The 20,377-nt window shown below is 41.2% G+C and overlaps 1 protein-coding gene across 2 annotated transcripts in view; it reads left to right on the top strand.

The window, feature by feature from the left end:
• Nucleotides 1-19,764, top strand: part of SLC1A3 (solute carrier family 1 member 3) — a 74,056-nt gene extending 54,292 nt beyond the window's left edge. For both annotated transcript variants that reach the window (XM_006207663.4, XM_031676640.2), the window contains 7 exons: nucleotides 2,306-2,510; nucleotides 5,383-5,425; nucleotides 8,316-8,608; nucleotides 11,034-11,267; nucleotides 11,820-12,014; nucleotides 15,632-15,766; nucleotides 18,010-19,764. In XM_006207663.4, coding sequence (XP_006207725.1) covers nucleotides 2,306-2,510; nucleotides 5,383-5,425; nucleotides 8,316-8,608; nucleotides 11,034-11,267; nucleotides 11,820-12,014; nucleotides 15,632-15,766; nucleotides 18,010-18,214 — 1,310 coding nt within the window. In that variant the 3' untranslated portion in view covers nucleotides 18,215-19,764. The remainder of the gene's footprint in view (nucleotides 1-2,305; nucleotides 2,511-5,382; nucleotides 5,426-8,315; nucleotides 8,609-11,033; nucleotides 11,268-11,819; nucleotides 12,015-15,631; nucleotides 15,767-18,009) is intronic.
• Nucleotides 19,765-20,377: the final 613 nt, after the last annotated feature.

Here is a 20,377-nt window from a genome sequence, read left to right as displayed (position 1 = left end):
TGGGCTCACTGCTAAAAAAATGCCTCCGTGTTTGTCTTCAGCTATTTCAGAATTAGAAAGTATGAAGAAAATACTTTCACACTGGTTTTCATTTAAAAAAAAATTTTTTAAAACATCTATAAACTTTGCTATTGCTGTGGATTCTGGGATGACGTCCTCCACCCCTCCCCCAGTGGTGGGAGGGAGGGAGATTTAAGCCTCCTCCTTTGTCTGCCACGTTGGTTTCCAGTGCTCTGCCTTGACCACTTAGCGCTCTCTCTGAATAGCTATAGGTTGGGAGTAGTGGGCAGGAGCCTCAGAGAAGAGTTGGCGTGAGAACGGAACAGCACCACAGGATAGAAGGCAAGAGGGAGAGAAAGCATCTCGGAGGAAGAAAATACCGGTACCCCTAGCAGAGATATCCGGCCTATTGTGCCCCCACCACTCACCCGCCGGAGAGTTGCAGGCTTCAGTGGTGACAAGCTCAGGCAATGATGGGAAAGAGAGTGGGCCCTTCTGGGAGACGTGATCTCAAGCACAGGAAAGCCAAGATGTTTTGAGATGTGACTGAGACCTGAGAATGAACCTGGGGGGATGGGAGCACTTGGATTGAGGACACATTAGCCCATTTTTAATGATGGTGCCGTGTTAAATGGGCACCACCCCAAAAAGTGGGTATTCACCCTGGGTTTCTTGAAACCTAGGGCAAGAATGAAATAAGCTTAATTTATGCACGGAAACCAAAATTGGCCTCCTCTTTGTGGGAGCTGCAGTTGCTTTTCTCAGGGCAGAAAGCACGCTCAATTCAGTTACACAAGATCTGGGTTCAAATTCCCACTCCATTTTACTTGGTGTTAACGAAGACCTTAGAGAGTTACTTAATTGCATTTCAGTCATCTTATAGGTTGTTGTTAAAAATAAGAACATGTCAGGTACTAAGTAAGTGCATATTATGAAAATTTTGAATGATGTGATTCATATACATGTGAAACTATAAATTGAAGATCATGGCTTCAATTTTCATATAAGTTCATTATCATTGTATCATGAATGGGGCAAACCCAGCCAGTTATCTGGCAGTCATGGACACTATTTTTTTCAGTGCTTTACCTTACTCTAAGTATAATATTAGTATGAACAGGGTCATTATCTAAATATTGAACAACTATTAAAACCTGATCCCAGTCATTGAACTACAGTATTTACTTTTAATACATTTATAGAATCACGATTTAAATAGTAAAGAAAAAAGTTTGACTACCCGTAATTGGATTATGCTATAATTGAATTTTAGTGTTTCAGTGGGTTTGGGGAAGAGAAAGAAGTGAACAAACAGCTAATGAAAGAGAATGGCCCATATTATTCTAGATGGCCGAATCTTCTAGGAATTTTGTGTCATTTTCAATTTTTTTCCCATTTCAAGGGTCACGGAGATTTATTCCATTTGCCAGAGCAGTTAGGGAACCCTTCAAAGTCATGCCGTCTTTCTTACCAAGGATAATACTTGCCTGCGGTAGACTTTGAAGATGTCCTAAACATGAGGGGAGGAATGTTCCACATGAGATAAGGCGCTGCAGGCCTGTGGGACAAGGGGGAGGCAGGCAGAGTGCAAAAATGAGAAGAACTCCACCAAAATCATTCCTTTTAAAAATTTTTGGTTAGATGAGATCAAATGAAACAACTGAGAAGCTATTTGAGAACTTTGGCCTACTTGAAATGCAAACTGAAGATACAGGAGTAGGTGATTAGACTATAACTTCAATTTTACATAAAAACATCCCCCAAAAGTTTCCCAAATACATACATAAGATAATAATTCTTGAAAGAATTTAATGGCAGTTAATCTATGTGAGTCACTACAGTGCTTGAACTTGACTGCTTAGATTATCCTGCTAGAAATCTTTTTAAGGTATCTCTTCACACATACGTGTACACACACACACGTGTACACACACACACACGTGTACACACACACACACACACCTTCACTAATTCATACTCACAGCTTCCTCAGCTAGTAGCAACCTAGGAAAGAATCTTTCAAACCATTAGAGAGCCACAGGAAATCAACTCTCGGGGCAGAAAACATTTGGGTGATGACATGTTGGCTGACACAGCTGATGCCCTGCCATTCTAAGGCTTTCCCTCTCACCTTTTGTGATCCCTTGATTAAATTTTGTGTCAAGTTGTCATAATGTGTATAAAACCCCGTTGCCGGGTGGGAGAGGGTAAGGGAATGTAGAAGGCAATGCTCTTCCTGGCATCCTCCACTGAAGACTTCCCTGAACTGATTTCCTGAAAATCTCCTTCTGTTTGCCTTCACCAGGAATGGCGGCCCTAGATAGTAAGGCATCAGGGAAGATGGGAATGCGAGCTGTAGTCTATTACATGACTACGACCATCATTGCCGTGGTGATTGGCATAATCATTGTCATCATCATCCATCCTGGGAAGGGCACAAAGGAAAACATGCACAGAGAAGGCAAAATTGTACAAGTGACAGCTGCAGACGCCTTCCTGGACTTGATCAGGTACGTCCTTGCGAGCCCATCCTTTTGGATATATTTTGACCACTCAACCCCTTTTCTTGGGGGGAGCTAACCAAACCCTAGAAGAGGTGTCCAACTGAACCAGCCCTGCTGGGCTTGAAGTGAAGGTCACATCTTCTTTCTAACAGAAACTGAAGGATCCATTTTCTGATCTCCTGTGAAAGAGGTGGGAAGAGCAAGGAAATAAAGATTTAAGAGCCCTGCTTTTAGGATGCTGAATCTGATCACTCAGTTCTCTCAACTGTGTAGCTCACCTTGTGATAATACTCTTTTGTGTGTGCAATTTTTTTTATTGAAGCATATTGCTGTACAACATTATGTAAGTTACAGGTGCACAGTATAGTGATTCATAATTTTTAAAGATCATGCTCCATTTATAGTGATTACAAAACATTGGCTGTATTCCCTGCATCATATTATATCCTTATAGCTTATTTTATGCCTAATAGTTTGTATCTTTTAATCCTTTTCCCCTATCTTGCCCCTCCCCACTTCCCTCTTCCCACTGGTAACCACTAGTTTGTTCTCTACATCTGTGAGTCTGCTTGTTTTTTTGTTATATTCACCAGCTTGTATTTTTTAGATTCCACATGTGAGTGATACCATACGGTATTTGTCTTTCTCTGTCAGACTTATTTCACTTAACAAACTGCTCTCCAATAATGATGCCCTCCTTAACCTACTTTCCTCAAGTCTTGCTCGCTAAGGCTAGTTTTTATTCAAGTGTAGCCTGTTCATTGGACTTTTCTAGTTTGGAACCTGTGATCTGTATCATCATCCATTATACATAATAATTGATTTCTGGAAGGGACTTTAGAGATCATCTGATCATATCTGGTCCAAGCTTTTCCTTTTGTACTGTTAAGGAATTAAGGCAAGGTTAAGGGAACCTACAACGGATGGTGAGACACTAGGAACTAACAGCTATAGGAAGTTGTTTTGTTACCACCTGTAGCTCTGAGGGGCAAAGGACTGGAGCTGTTAGTGGAACCAGGAAGAGCTGTAGCCTTGGGAAAGGGCCTTGAAGACAGGAGCTATGGCTGTAATTGGGAGGGAGGGAGTTGTTGCCCAACGTACCAAAGAAGAGAGAGTTGAAAGAACATATACATCCGCTCCTCTCCCACTGCCCTGTGTTCTGTCAGCGCCTCCCACTGGACAAACCCAGCAGGAAGCCAGAAAGCAACAGGTCAGCTTCTCAGGGCAGGAAGCAGGATGGAGAGTGAATCTAGAAGGGCAAATGGAAGACAGCCCAGCCCAGACATCTAGATCCCCCACCTGCTTCGTTTTCCTCCACCAAGTAGCCCACCTGGTCTGTCTCCCCCAAACCTTGTCCTTTCCTCCCTTCTTTACAGCTTACTTACAGTGACTGGTTTGCCAATCCTAGATTTCTACTCTAAAGAATTCCCCATTGATCATCTCAAACACGCTCCTCCTAGGGACTTGATGTCACATGCCATCTCAAGGAACGGGTCTGTGGCTCACAGATTCAAGAGCGATTTGGGCGACAAAGGGTCTCTTCGGCAGCACCTCTCAATTCTTCCCATGAGTGACTTTGTACCCTCTGTGTGTAAGCACAACACGGCCCCACAGTGCCTCTTGAAAGCCCTTTACAGGGAGTTAATTCCAATTACCTGAAGGTAACAAGCCACTCTGTTATTTCATACCAAGTTGTCACCTGGTAGCTATGATTTTATTTATTAGTTCATACCGTTCATTAAGGCTTTTCACCTTTATTTGCCCCCCAAGGAACTTTACCCTCATGTAGTTTTGATTAGGAGTATTTTATTACAGTCTCTTTCTGTATAATTTCTACTCCTTGTTTGAAGATTTGGGATCTTCATTTCGGGTTGCTCCATTGGCGCACCATGTGTTTCTGCCCCCTCCTTGCCCCAGTGACAGGTATATGATTAACCTGTCCCCACCCAGTCACGTAGTTTGAGCATTTATCTTGGAATCTCCTAAACTCACATTTTTATCAGTGTTTGTAGACACGGACCTATAGAGCATAGATGGGAAGGACAAAGGAACAGGATGGTCCAGACAGTAAGAAGAAAGCACAAGAGCTTATCATCTTAAAATAAGTCTTTGATGGCATACATCTGCTGGACTCCATGCCTCCTTCTCCCACAGGCTTCAGTCTTGGAGCCCTAGTGATCATTTCATTCTCTAATCTCTGCTTTATCAGATGAATCAACTGACACCTAAGTAGGTACCATGAATTAGTCAAAGTCACACGTAGAGATTCCCCAGCTAGAGTGTTGCCCCTTCTTCCTTCCCCATCATGAACTCAAACACTGCTCTGAGGGAGTGACGAACTCTGCCTCGAGTTAAATTTTGTGGGGCCATCTCTCTAGGGTCACCAAATAGCCTCAGAAGTTCCAGCAATTCAGAGTCCATATCTTGTTCTCCAGAGGGCCTTTGGGAGGACTTTGTGAAGAACTATTTCCACAGTCCCATCATGACATTTAATTCAGAACATTTGGTCCCTAAACATAGGGCAAAACACCAAAATGGCCACTGATGAATAATACCTCAGTTAGCCAAAATGCTTATGGTAAAGGGCATTTCTGTTCTTACTTGAGTTCTTCTAGGAGCAGCGTTTGATGTCTGAATAAAGAATGTCTGATGAAAGGACAGATGAGTTGAATTTGGGACTTCCTTGAAAAATATGAACTACATGGGCCACCATTAAGTATGACCTATGTCCCATTTAATAAAATCCACCAAAATCATTCTCTTTTTCCATTTGCTGCTTAGTTCAATGCAGTTTTTACCTTAGACAAAATCAAAAAGCATTTAAGGAGCTAATTTATTATTTGGGAAAATTTTCAAGTGACTGTTACTTTCTTTGCAGGAATATGTTTCCTCCAAATCTGGTAGAAGCCTGCTTTAAACAGGTAAATACCCTATAGCTAGTAATTCACCTTTGAAATTCTTCTTTGACATACCAAACAAAGTGGGACTCTCTTTTTTATTTTATCTTATCTTATCTTATCTTATCTTATTTTATTTTATTTTATTTTATTTTCCATTTCTTTGTAATAAGAAACACTTCTCTCTCCAACCAGATGGAAAGCACTAAAGTTTTCTGGGGAATTGGGAGGGGGGAGGTCTTTCCTTGTCTTGAAGGCTATTAGTTGCCAGACACTGTATGTCTTGCATACAAATGGCTTATTAAGTCTCTGTTAATTGTTAAAAGGGCTGATCAGGAGACTCCCTCCCCCTCCCCCACATCCCACACACAAAAGTTCACCAAGCAAGCAAACTCCAGTATTAAATATATTTATATTTTGTTTTAAAGATTAGGGAGGTTATTCAAGTTTCTGGTTTTGATTTTAAAAATCAATGGGTTGGTTTTTTTTTTTCAAAAGTTTATGTAGGGTCTTATAGATCCTAAAGGAGGAACCATGTCGATCAGAAACAATTGCCACCGTCATGTATTGAAGGTCTGCTATGTGCCAAGCACTGATGTTGTCTTTACTCCTCACACAAATATGACAGGTATCATTATCTTCATTACACTGATGAGGCAACTCACCGGTGATAATTCAGAGGGGTTCTGTAACAGGCACAAGCTTTACAAGTAGTAAATGGCAGACTGAGAATTCAGATCCACTGTGTTGACTTCAAATTCTGTCTTTTTTATACGCCTACATTTTATTCTGTCTCATGGAAAGGGGTATCCAGGCTGATGAGACACCTACCAGGGGACCATAGTGAGGTCTAGTTCCTTTTAGCCCCCAATCCAAGCAACTCTTGGCCCTCTCTATTGAAGATACCAATACATTTTACTATTAAGGGATGAAATTAGTTCATTCTAACCTCCCTAGAGTAAAAAAGATTTGTTGCCTAAAATATTAAAAGGGAAACAATTAGACATTCTAAAATTAATAATCGTTCCCAAACATTTCTCCAGATGGTGTCACTTCAGACTTGTTATAATTCCCTAAACTTTCTGCTTGGAATCTGTAAAACAAAACCAAACCATGATCTCATGGGAGACCAAGTATTACACTTTCTTTCCCCCTTTTCAAAATTTGTATTGACCATTTTTAATGGGTGATGCATGTATACCCTGCAAAATTCTAACAGAATTCTTTAAAAAAAAAAAAGCCTGAGAGGGTAAAATCATTCTTTATTCAAAACAACTGTAACCATAAATAATAAACCCTTTTCAATTCAACCAGCCAAGCCTAGCACCATGGGGCTGACTATTCCAGTTAGTCAGCTGGCACTGGACAACATCAAAAATGCTGATTTCTAGCAGCCCTGGGAAAAGTGCTGACTCACGCAGATTTATTGTATTTGGTTTTGGATTACAGTCACAAGATTTTGAAGAGGAAGCAAATGTGTCTTCCCGATGTATTTGTCTTAGATTGGAATGCAAATGAGATTGCAGTTTCTGTGTAGGCTGCAAACTGTGTCTAAGGGGAAAGTGTTAGAAGCATAGGAGAGACTAGTCAGGATTGAACATTCAGCCTAGACAACCCATAAAATGCATAAGCTCCCCCAATAGAACAGAGATTTGAGAGTTGACTGGAATAGGAGACAAAGAGGGATCAGTTTCTTTCTTAGAACTGCCAGCAGTGCCACAGATTGTTTAAGGATGTGTCCACAGTATTGACAGCTGGCCATGTCCTTGTTTGGGAGTAGTGATTTCCCACTGGACAAAAATGTCTTCCGTTTATTCTTTTTTTTTTTTTTTTTTACTTTTTTTTATTGAGTTATAGTCATTTTACAATGTTGCGTCCCATTTATTCTTGGTAAAGAAATGGCCCAGCACTTCATGTACAGCTGTGCTTTCTTCCCCTGGATTCTAGATGCAGTCAACATCTGTACATTGTTACTCTCTCTAGGGTTTTATTACTATCAACATGGAAGCCTGGAATCCTACTCTCATTAAAATCATGGCGGGATGGGCTTGTTTCAAATGGCCGCAGTAACACACTCAGTATCTTCCCCTTGGAGCATTTTGCAGAAGCTATGGGAAAGAGACCATTTATTGAATAAGAGGAGAAACTCCTATAGACTTGATTAAGCAAGCTCTAATATTAATCAAGCACCTCTTCTTAAGAAATGATACTATCAGGAACCTTGAAGAATGTTATTCGGGGATTTTAAAACTTAATATTCACTGAAAAAAAAAATATTCACTGAAATCTCCAGCTAAGCCTAGTCCCTGAAGGGCTTTGTTACTGAGCACCATTAGCCAATATTAGTATAGTGCTTTAGAATTTACCAGATGTTCTCATATTCTGTTTAATTTGACCCTTCCAACCACTCTGGGAGGTGGAACCAGCACAGTTATCCCTGTTTCACAGTTGTGGAATATGAGGAAAGGGATGGTAGATGATTTGTCCATGACCCCATGACATGAACCCATGGAGAGGAAAGGGACGGTTTTGGATCTTTGAATTTATAGTTTTTTAAAAGCCTGCTATAGTCATTTTATTAGGGTTTCAGAAAAAAGCAAAAACATGTATATGTTTTCTCCAACATCTTCAACCAGATACCTCATTCCCATTATGATTTGTTAATGTATCTGAGTGTGTGTGTGTTTGTCTCTGCTGAGGAATTAATAGAAGTTTGATAGATTAGACACATAGATAGATAGATAGATAGATAGATAGATAGATAGATAGATAGATAGATAGACAGACAGACAGATTTTCTATTACAGTATCCAAATTGAGAGTAATGTATATCATTACAGAAACTTTGAGCGGAAAAGTACAAAGAAGAAAACAAAAGCCACCTGTAATTCCTGTTGTGCCTTTTCTTTTTAAGTTTAAAACCAACTATGAGAAGAGAAGCTTTAGAGTGCCCATCCAACCCAATGAAACCCTCATGGGTGCCGTGATAAACAATGTGTCAGAGGCCATGGAAACACTGACGAGGATCACAGAGGAGTTAGTCCCAGTTCCAGGGTCTGTGAACGGGGTCAACGCCCTGGGCCTAGTGGTCTTCTCCATGTGCTTCGGATTTGTGATTGGAAACATGAAGGAGCAGGGGCAAGCCCTGAGAGAGTTCTTTGATTCTCTTAACGAAGCCATCATGAGATTGGTAGCAGTGATCATGTGGTATGTATTTCCATTTGCTATGTATGCTATATAGAAGATGCTTTTTGCCATCAACGTGTGTTCTGTATGAGGAAGATGCCACCAGGCAGGATGGCCAATTGCAATGATCTCATTCGGGTAAGCACAAGAGAATCAATGACTTTCTGGGTCAGTAGTGACCCTGAATATATCTGCCAGCCTCTCTTAATAAATTTACTTCCTTGTTTTTGAAAAGTGTCAACTCCTTTACTTCAGTACTGATGAGATCCCACTCCTCATTCCTCCATTTTTAATCTACCTAATTATTCATTCAATACATGTTTATTGAGTGTCTACTATATACCAAGTAAATAATGCCAGGCACTATGGATGTAGCAATGAGGAAAACAGACAAAGATGTCCTGGATTTTATATTCTTAAACAAACAAAGAAATCAACCATATGCTTTAGTCACCATGCTATGAGGGAAAATGATTAAATAAAACATCAGGTTTTATTTTATGTAATATGGTATCATGTTAAAAAGTGACTGAGGAAGAGGCTTAAAATTTGCCTTGGATTGGACAGAAAGGCCTCTAAGGAGGTGGGTAACATTTTTTGCTAATATCTGAATGACCAGGAGAAGCCAGCCAGGCAGAGCACTAGGGGAAGAGCATTCCTAGGAGAGGAAAATGCAAATGTAGAGGCTCCTAGACCATCAGAAAAACTAAGCTCTCCTCTCCTCCATTTCGGCCCTAAGAAAGAAGTGCAAATGGTCCTTCTACGGCAAGCCTGAAAGACTCATGGGAAGTATTACCGAAGGCCAAGCCATAACTTACAACAAAACTTCTTTCAAAGCAAGTTCAGAGCAGGAGACAAAGGGAAAGACTAAATCCAAAGAGGAACATTGACCTTGCAAAGTAAACTCTTCCCAGCAGGGAGAGAGCCCTGTGATTGGTTTAGGCCTCCTGTGGGGGTTGCTTTCCCTTTATCTTTTATTTTTAATCCGGACTCCCTCTTGGCACCTGAGGCAGGAAGGCATCCATTCCTAAGAAAAGCACTCACCAACATGATTAAAAATATCCTTTGTCTTTATTGCTAACAAAGCCTAGAGGAATCCATTTTTCAGGAGTCTGTACAAGATGGATGTGAACTTGGGGGCACAAAAGTGAACAGAATGTGATCTCCACAGGAGTCCCTGTTGAAATCCTGGGGGCCCTCCTTAGAAATCCTGGCAGGGCTGAAAGTGGACATTTATCTTCATATTATTCAAATGCCTCCACCTCTCACCTCTTTTATGAAAGAAGCCTATTCAAGGCAGCTGAATGAACCACACATGTAGCTTTTCTCGCCGTCTGTTCGCCTGCACGTTCAACATTGAGTTATTACATTTCTGAAAACAGGTACTCTTATGATTTCCTGGCCTGTGTTTTTAAAGGACTTTTCAAAGAACCATTGTATTTTTCTACTTGAAATAAGTCCTCCACAGTTCCCAGCAGACCCTTCTCCTGAAGGGTGATTGGCTCCTCTGTTTTTGGTAACGTGGGTTTGGTTGTAGTTTTCTGCACACATCAGACAAAAGGGAGTTGACAGCCAGGCAGCAGGGCCTTGATTCAATAAGTGCAAGCCATTTCGTGTCTCAGTTGTTCGTTCCTGCTGGGTCTACAGGGGGAGGGTCACAGATGGCGGTAGCAGCCTGTGGATAATAATTGCTTAATTAGAACCCCTATCCCCTGATTTTGGTGGTACATTCATGCAGGTTGTTAACTGGAATAGCTCAATTTATTTTCTGATTGCCTTCCACTTATGGCAAATGGTACTAGTTTTTCATTTGCACTAAAACATAAGATTTTCTCTTAGAGGACCTTTACTTAAGTAAAAGAGTTGATTTCAATATGACTTAGTAATATTGTAAGTAGTGTGTCATATGGGAAAAAATAATAAATGTGGTTCTTGATTAAGAGAGCTGACTGCAAATCTAAAACACTGAAATGGCATTGTGTGCATCTTGTTCTAGCTGGGGAATCAGGCTCTGATGTGGGAGAGGCTCCTAGAAGTCTGGGCATTGGTTCAGTGGATTCTGACTGTTTAAAGTATTTAGCAGGGGAGTGGGAGGCAGAGGGAGTGGGTGGCATCTGAGGATCACAAAAGTGACCCAGTTATGGTGACACGAGAGTTATTTGGGAAAAAAGAGGTGAGTAACAAAACCTCCATACCTGCCTTTTCTCATGGTTTAGGAGAAAAAACAAAATTGTGACCTAGAGAAATTCTGAGCGAGGAAAGCCTAATGATGCACTGTTTATATTTAGATTTATATTTTAAAAAAGTAAGGAAAGACGTTCAGAGTTTCTGCAAGTCCTAATAGTATCCTGGGCAGAAAAGTTCCTTTTCTTATCACTTGGTAATGTCTGTGGAACAGCTTGTTGGAAATCAGACTTCCAACTGTGCGTGTGTTACTTCTACATAGGTACGCCCCTCTGGGCATCCTCTTCCTGATTGCAGGGAAAATTGTTGAGATGGAAGACATGGGAGTGATTGGGGGGCAGCTTGCCATGTACACAGTGACAGTCATCGTGGGCTTACTCATTCACGCAGTCATTGTCCTGCCCCTCCTCTACTTCTTGGTAACACGGAAAAACCCCTGGGTGTTCATCGGAGGGCTGCTGCAAGCACTCATCACGGCTCTAGGAACCTCCTCCAGGTACGGAGAGATCCGTGGCTTACTCCTGTGAGAAAATGTGTCTCAAACTTTACTTCAAACCAGAATTTTCAGAAGTGGGGTGAGTGGGGTGGGTGGGCATTTTTGGAGGGGGGTTTAAACTGCCAGGTATATGCATTGGCTTTTTGACTCTGATCAGATCTAGGTGGGATAAAGGGAATGGGTGGCCAAATACCCTTTTAGAAAAAGGATGAGATGGAAATCAGCTCTCTTCGTCTGCCCACTCCCACCTCCCTCCTCCCACTGCCATTTGCGGGGAGGGAGAGATGGCAGAGGAGGGTGAAGGCTGTTGTGTGGGGGAGTGATTACAAGCGATATGTCATGGAGGAACCCAGAAGCAGGAGAGTTGCCGAATGACCCAGTGAGGGGACCCACTGTTCCCAACCCTGCTCCCCGACTTACACTAGTGCTGACTTAGTTCCCTTTAACTTAGGATATGGGAGAGGAAGGAACTCTGTCCAAAACACCAAACACACAGGCACGGTCTGAACTGTCAGGATGGTCAGCTGACATGCCTTGTTTCACTGTGCTCAGCTCGGCCACCCTACCCATCACCTTCAAGTGCCTGGAGGAGAACAATGGCGTGGACAAACGTGTCACCAGATTTGTGCTCCCGGTAGGGGCCACCATTAACATGGATGGGACTGCCCTCTATGAGGCTTTGGCTGCCATTTTCATTGCTCAAGTGAACAACTTCGAACTGAACTTTGGACAGATTATTACAATCAGGTACAAGGAAAGTTCTATACAACATTTTCTTAATGACTTTACATGATGAGACGACGATCGGGAATTGGGTGAAGAAACTGGTTGGGAAGGGAATCACGTAAATAGGAGGTTGGGGTATAGGGGAATCATTTTACTTTTGATATTTATAGATTTTTATTTGTTTTTTTAAAAGTGCAGATGTGCACACTTATTAATAATGAATTTCTAATAATACAGACATGTATAAAGTAAAGAGTGAGACTCGCCACATTACTCCCCATTATTTTGTAGGTACCACTGTTAATGTCTGGTGTGCAAAGATCTTTTCCTATGCATAGATAGACACACACTTTTTTTTTGGTAATTAATGGAATCATACCATACTGCTTGCCTATTGGTTGGTTTACTTATCAGTGTCCCATTTACAAATATATCTATAGCTCTTTCTTTTTAAAATCTGTAGAATACGTAATACGGTTATCACTCTTTTTTTTTAAATGTTAGATTAAGCCTCAATAAAAGGCATTAAAATTTTTGCTTCTATTATTCATTAGCTCTTATTGAGAGTATTGACACATAAAAATACACTTGAAAAACTGGATTAACATTTTCTCTTAGGTCACTTATTAGGCAGTATAAAACAGATGACACAAAAAAATAGGTTGAGGATTTTATTTGTGTGGACTATTTTTTAAACTATTATATTTGAGGTGTCTAGTGAAAGGTAGCTGTCTGTCTCATACCTTCCCCTAACCTCTTAGTTTCCTTCTCCAGAGGCAAACATTGTTGTTGCTTGTTAGTTTCTTTTGCTAATTTCTTCTGGAGACAGTCCATGCACGTTCATATGCACGTGCGAATATACTCCCCTCTTTCTGCTTCCTGAAAGTTAGTATGCACAACAGACCAATAAGTGTGATGGAGACTTGAAACCTCACAATCTAGATCAAACCCTGCTCTTTAGTGTGTGTGCATTTTAATTATTAGTAGTAAGTTGTGCTGGAGATTGAAATAGATTTTTTTCCACAACTTTTTTATTATTAATTGTCTTGTATTGTCTTACATATATTGAAAGTTGAAAGAATATTACAACAGACATCTTTTACCTAGATCCAACAATTGTTAACATTTTCCCATTTTTGCTTCTCCTTTCTCCCCCACCCCGTCTTTCTCTGCCTTCATGACATTTCATTTGTACATAGTTCAGCATGCATCACCTAAGAATGAGGATAGTGTTCTACATAACCACAATAGTAAGATTCTTAAAAATACTTCCAGAATATCCAGTCTGTATTCAGATTTCCCCAGGTGTCCCCAAAACGCCTTTTATAGTTTTTTCCCCCAGACTAACATCAAATCCAGGTTTACAGCTTGTGTTTATTTTTTAAGTCACTTCAGTCCTTTTAAATCTCTATCAGTTCCTTCACATTCTTTTGGTGTGTGTACGTATGTTTATTTAGAAATAAGTTATGTCAGACTCTGTATATATGTTTTGTGTTATTGGAAAATGATGACAGTTGCAGGATGCATTGGGATAAAGAAGATGAGGCTGATGATGGCTAGAAGTGACTGGCCTGGAGGGTCTAGGAGCCCTGGGCTCAGCCTAGCTACACTGGGGCTGGGAAATCAGTATCTCAGCTCACTGTAACCCATTCTCGGACATACCTTGGCATACTGGTTGAAAAGCGCTGCGTTATGAAAAAGTTTCAGTTGCATGTGACAGAATTTAAAATAATGACAATAACAGTGATTCAACAAGATGGAACTGTACTTCTCCCTCACGTGGAGCAGCTCTGCCCCACGAAGCCCTCCAGGCTGGTAGGTGTTTCACAGTGTACAGCACCAAAGCGTGAGTTTCCGTCACCCCTGGGGTGTTACTCTCAACCGGGTGGTCCAGGACAGCTCATCATCACCTCCAAATTTTAGCCAGTGGGAGAGGAAGCCCGACCCCCAGGTAGCCTAGTCTCTTTCACCCATGTCTCACTGGCCAGGTCTTAGTCTCAGCTCCAAAAGAGACAGGGTAATAGACACGGTCTTCACTGTGGGCAGCCGTGCACCAGCTGAGAATTCTAGTGCTATGGAAGGGAACGACATGGGGGGGGCCATGAACAGTCTCTTCCACAGACTTACTGCTTTCTTAATACCACTTTATACCTAGGTAATACTTCACTATTCAGAAAACACTTTCACGTTCTCACATAAGCCTATCAAGTAGGTATTTAACAAACTGAATCCTGGACAGGTTACGTGCCTTACAAACCAAGTTCACTCTGCCTCCATAAAAAATATTGATAGTGCCACGGGACTTTTTATTTCATTTTGCTTTTGAAATAATAAATTTGATTTCTTTTTTCTGACCACATTAAGTGTTTAAGTTGAGTATCTTTACAATCCTCTGCTTGGATAGAGGAATTATTAGAAACAAATTGTTATAACGGTATAGTACTTTAGACCTTACAGAACTTTCAAGTACCTGAGAAAATAGTTACATTACTGACCAGCGTTCTTGGCCTCCTTAATAAATACAAATGAATAAAAGGCCAGAGGAGAAATTCAGGCAAGGCTTTATTGGGAGGGAGAGGAAACAAGTAACAGAGTTCCTTGCTTGCTCCGGAGGAGGGGCGAGCTGGTTCCTTAAATGGGGTGAGGGGAGAGGAAAGTCCAGGGGTCGGGCCGCCCACCCCTTTGGTGGTGCTGTGTGCAGGGATCATGCACAGTCCCCTGCTTTTGCTCCTAACACCTCAGAAGTGGCCCTTGGGTTTTTGGTCTTTTTGTATCTTGTTCATAACTTGCCGCAAATGCACATGCACATAGTTATTTTTAGTCCTTTATAGTTCCTTTGTATTCTGTTGCTTGGTCCAGTGCACTGCAACCCAGGGTCCCAGGTCCCAGGTCCCAGCCTGTCTCAGATAGACACAAGTTTCTTCATTTAAAAATGGCTATAATGACATTAAAATAATACAGTAATGTCATTTACAGCAACATGGATGGACTTGGAGACTGTCATCTTAAGTGAAGTAAGAGAGAAAGAGAAATACTACATGATATCACTTGTATGTCGAATCTTAAAAAAAAAAGTACATAAATGAACTTATCTACAAAACAGAAACAGACTCACAAACATAGAGGACAAATTTCTGGTTACCTGGGGGTAAGGACAGTGGGAAGGAATAAATCAGGAGTTCAAAATTTGCGCCTCCTGGGGAGTGATGGAAATGTTAGCTATCTTGATTGTGGTGGTGGTTTCATAGGTGTATACATCTGTCAAAATTCATCAAATTATATATCTGAAATAAGTGTAGTTTACTGTGTAGGAATTATACCACAATAAAGTGATAGATAGATAAATAAATAAATAAATAAAAATGCTGTAATGATAGGACCAACTTCCTAAGTGTTGTCACAAAGAGCAAATGAGACAGCCATGCTTAACATATCAGGTGGTACATAACAGGCATCTGATAATCATTAGTTAATATGATTATTAGCTCAGTGGGGTTTTCACAACCTCATTTACATTTTTCTAAGGCACATCCTCTTATGGCAAGTCAGACATTGCCACTGTGCATGTTTCACAGGGTATGCTCTCTATCTGGGGAGATTTAAACAAATGTTTTCTATCTGGGGACTTCCTCTAACAGCATCACAGCCACAGCTGCCAGTATCGGGGCAGCTGGGATTCCTCAGGCGGGCCTGGTGACCATGGTCATCGTGCTGACATCTGTGGGCCTGCCCACCGACGACATCACGCTCATCATCGCAGTGGACTGGTTCCTGTGAGTACACCGGGACTGCGTTCGGCTTGCTGTCCCGCCCCCTACCCCCATCCCCTTGGCATCCCAGGGCACCAGGCAGCCTGGCATGCCTGCCCAAGGGCTCCACGAAGAGGGACAGTTTGGCCTGTAATTAATGTGTCCTCCCTGCCTGATCCTTGTGGTCATCTGGAGACTAAGCCCCCGACGCTGTGCACACCCTCCTCGGTTATCAGCCCACAGGGCACATCTGGCTGCTACACGTCTCAGTCCATAAAGCCACTCGGGGATTGGGAAACCCACTGTCTGCCAAGTCAACACAAATCAGCAAAGCCATTTCTGAATTGCACAACACATCCCTGTGGCGGCTGGGACGGAACGGTGGGCCTCCCCTGCTGCCCCTGGCTTGCTCTTCATGCTTCCCATTCCGATGGCGTAATACAGCCCAGATGTTCCCATCTCAGCCCAACAGGGAGAGGGGCGGCCGTGCAGACAGTGGGAAGAGTGCTGGCGTCATTAGACAGAATTGATTTTTGGCTCTGGGGAAAGTTCCAAGAAAAGTACCCTCAGACCTTCACCTCTGGGACCCACCTTGCCAGCTGACATTTCCTCTCCCTTCCACTTACGAGCCATGTCTTCCCAAGATGCCCGAGGTCAAAGCCCAGAAGGACCCGTAGGTGCTGGAGTCGACCTGGACTCCATTCACTAGCGCTAATGACCGCGCAGAGCTCAGCGAGCTCGAGGCGAGATGTGTGGGGGGAAGGGCATCCACTAAGGGCGAGAGCCACAGTCACTCGGATCTGGGCTTGTGTCCTGCCCCTGTGTGACGCTGGGCAGGTTACCCAACCACCTGAGTTTCCTCCTCCGTTAAGTGGGACGATAATGCCATTTACCTCCCAGTGGTGCTGCGAGGATTAAGTGCAGTGATGCATGGAAAGCATTCAGCCCACTGTCTGGGTGACAGTCGGTGACTGTGAGAACTGTTACAGTATAAAGCTGTGGTCTTCAAAGATTTTAGTCTTACAATCCCTTTACATTTATTAAAATTATTATACTTATAAAATGCAATTTATTAAAATTATGACACATAAAAATTATTGAGGACCTCAAAAGCTTTTATCTGTGTGGGTCCTGTCAGTATTTATCATGTCAGAAAAACCTAGACATTTTTTAAATGTTAAGTTCATTTAAAGGTTATAATAACAAATTCATTACATGTTAACATTTAATATTTTTATGAAAAAAAATACCATTTTCCAAGCCAAAAATTTAGGGAAAAGAATGATACCATTTTGTACTTTTGCAAATCTCCTATTAATGTCTGGCTTAATACAAGACTAGCTGCTTCTGCATTCAATCTGTTGTGGTATCTTTTGTGTTGTGTTGTATTCAAAATTCCACTAGACCAACGTTCATGAGAAAATGAGGGTGAAACGAGCAAATACCATCTTAGCATTATTATGAAAATTGTTTTCACCTCAGGGGCCCCCAGAGGTCTCTAGACCATGCTTTGAGAACTTCTGGTACAAGGAAGATGAGTTGTTCCAGAGAAATTTTAAATAAAAGGAGAAAGGGAAAAGTCATTCCTACCATTGGCACACTAACTAGTGACTGAAAATTAATAATCTAGATGACCTTATTACTCTTAATAACTACGATTATAAATCATGTGTCTATTACGTAATGATGCAATTGGTGGCTACACCAAGCAGAATTTTAAGAGACGCCTCCAGTGACTTAGCCAGGTGGTTCAAAATATGAGCTGAAACATGGAGGCACCTAGAGATTATCACACTAAGTGAAATAAATAAGACAAAGAAAACCAAATATCATATGATACTGCTTTCATGTGGAATCTAAAAGAAATGATACAAACTTATTTACAAATCAGAAACAGACTCATAGACATAGAAAACAAACTTATGGTTATCAAAGGAGAAAAGAGGTGAGGGAGGGATAAATTAGTAGTTTGGGATTAGCAGATACAAACTAGTATACATATAAAGCAGATAAACAAGACCTACTGTATAGCACAGGGAACTACATTCAATATCCTGTAATCAACCATAATGGAAAAGAATATGAAAAAGAACATATGTATTATGTATAATTGAATCACTTTGCTATATACCAGAAACTACCATAACATTGATTCACTATACTTCAATTTTTAAAAAATATTCATTTGTGAAAAAAAAAAAATCTGAGCTGAAATCACATGATGTTCACAGGAGCCTCATTTTTCCTTGCTCCTCACCCTTCCCCAGGGACCGCCTTCGCACCACCACCAACGTGCTGGGAGACTCTCTGGGAGCCGGCATTGTTGAACACTTGTCACGACATGAACTGAAGAACCGGGATGTTGAAATGGGTAACTCAGTGATAGAAGAGAATGAAATGAAGAAACCCTATCAGCTGATTGCCCAGGAAAGCGAAATTGAGAAACCCATCGACAGTGAAACCAAGATGTAGACTAACATAAAGAAATGCTTCCTTGCGCACCAGGTGTTTGAAAAACGATTATCAAATGTTTCCATCTCATGACATCTCATTCTCTCCAGTAAGCCCTTTACCTCCCTTTTCCTCCCACTCTGATAGAATTGGGAAGTATTCGTCCAAAATCAAGGGAGGATTTTGCAGTGGCCAAAATGTATCGTTTTCATCCCACGTTTGAAATGTTTAACTCATTTCGTGTTAGTTTTATCTGATAAGGTACTGAGATCAAAAATAGCCCTGATCAAATCTTACATGCTTATATAGCACACAACCAGTAAATGTGATAGTTAAAAATTACTGAGTCAAAACAAATGGGAGGGTAAAAACAAAGTTGGTTTTAAATCAACTTTCAGAATTGAAAAATCCTTGAGAATACAATTCAGTTTTAGTATCAAAACAAAACAACTTGATAGATAACGGGTCATCAGTTGGACATTAGAAGGGTTTTTTTTTCCCCCTTTCTCATGTTTTGTGTCCTTATTTTATTAGTAGCCTGACAATATGAATACACACCTAGCACAGCTGTGAGGAGGCACATAAAGTGAAATTTCTACGTGGCCATGGGAAAGTTACGCCTATCTCTTGGCCTCAGTGTTCTCATCTGTAAAATGAGCACATTCCTTAGACAACCTTATGGTCTCTTCTAGCCCAAACATCCTGTGGCGCCCTAAAAGAACCTGCCCGGTTTCCCCTCAGAACATTCTGTAGCAAGTATCATTCCATGGAGCGCAGGGCTTTCAGAGTAGACATTTATTGAGAATGAATATTTCTAAGTAGGGGCAGGATGGCTGTGTGGTTGACCAGGTCCTGTGTCCAAGATGTCAGTTATGCAAGTCACCAGGCTGGAGGCCATTCCAGGAGAGGAATTGTTCCTGAAATCTGCGTAGTTCTTCCCAACAGGGGAAGTATCCTTTCCTACTCTTCCCAAACTGAAGGGACTACTCGGGGAAGGATGTCTCCCATCACTCCTCAACTGACGATAGTCTCTTAGAAAATAAAACGTAAGACTAGCAACTAGCAAGGGTGCGCGTGGTCTTACTATGGAACACTAAAGAGCCAGCCAGGAAAGAATGGAGCATGGTTGATGTTACAAAGAGAGGATTTTAAAACAACAAGACAATAAGTCATCTTCAAGGAAGAGTATTTTAAAAGGAGAGGGTTTTTTTTTTCCTCTTTTAACCTGAAACACTTTTCCTCTTTAGTTCAAAGTCATTCCCCAAACTAAGAAAGTCTGCACACAAAATATAAGGCCACTTGTTATATATTTTAGAGAAGTCAAATGAATGAGCTCTGTCTCTACTAGAGGTCTATGAGCTGGGTGGGTGGTCTCGTATTTGAAAAGGTTTTTGACTATAATCAAAAGTTCTCTGAATGAGAGAAACAAGATATTTCTTTGTGTTGGAACTCCACTCACCAAATCATTCAAAACCTTCTGCTGGAGTGGGGTCTGATTTGGTTTGGTTCGTGTCCCTGAGAGAAATGGTAGAAGATGAATCAGTATGAGGCCATGCCAGTGTCGTTCCAAGGAAAAACAAAAAAGGAACAAAACAGCAGGGGCATTAGTTTCAGGCAAGGCAGCTACCAGGTTTAGAGAAGGTTACATTTTTTTTTTACCCCCTAAGGAATATCCAGTCAAAGATGTGGAATATAAGACAATACCAGCTGTGTTTGAGTTTCTGACTGAACATGGTGAAGAATGGACCTAATTATGCTAACAGACTGAAAATCTAGATATACATCCTCCAATATACAATTAGAGATATTTTTATATAGATCTTGAGCATTATGTGTGTACAAAAGTTAACATTAGGCCATGATGGAGTAACCATTTAATGTCAAGGCTCTATTTGGGAAATACACTACAAAAGTTAATGTATATGGCTGTCATCTTATGACACCAGTAGAGCAAAAATTAATCATGTCAAATTAATTCTGTTACAGTGTGATCTTTTTTTTTTTTTATACTAACTCTTTCTTATGGAGAGCAGGTCCTCTGGGCAGATCCTCTCGCCAGCTCATCACAGGCTCTGCATCTTACATGCACCCAGGGTGGACTGAGAAGCATTACTTTGTAGATGTATTTTCAATAAAGAAAAAAAAATTAGTTTTACATTATACCGTTGCATGTTGTTCTTCTTC

The sequence above is a fragment of the Vicugna pacos genome, chromosome 3 (assembly GCF_048564905.1).
Source record: "Vicugna pacos chromosome 3, VicPac4, whole genome shotgun sequence".
Taxonomy (NCBI): Eukaryota; Metazoa; Chordata; class Mammalia; order Artiodactyla; family Camelidae; genus Vicugna; species Vicugna pacos.
Note: the sequence above shows the minus strand (reverse complement) of the source record. Positions and strands in the feature narration are given on the sequence as shown.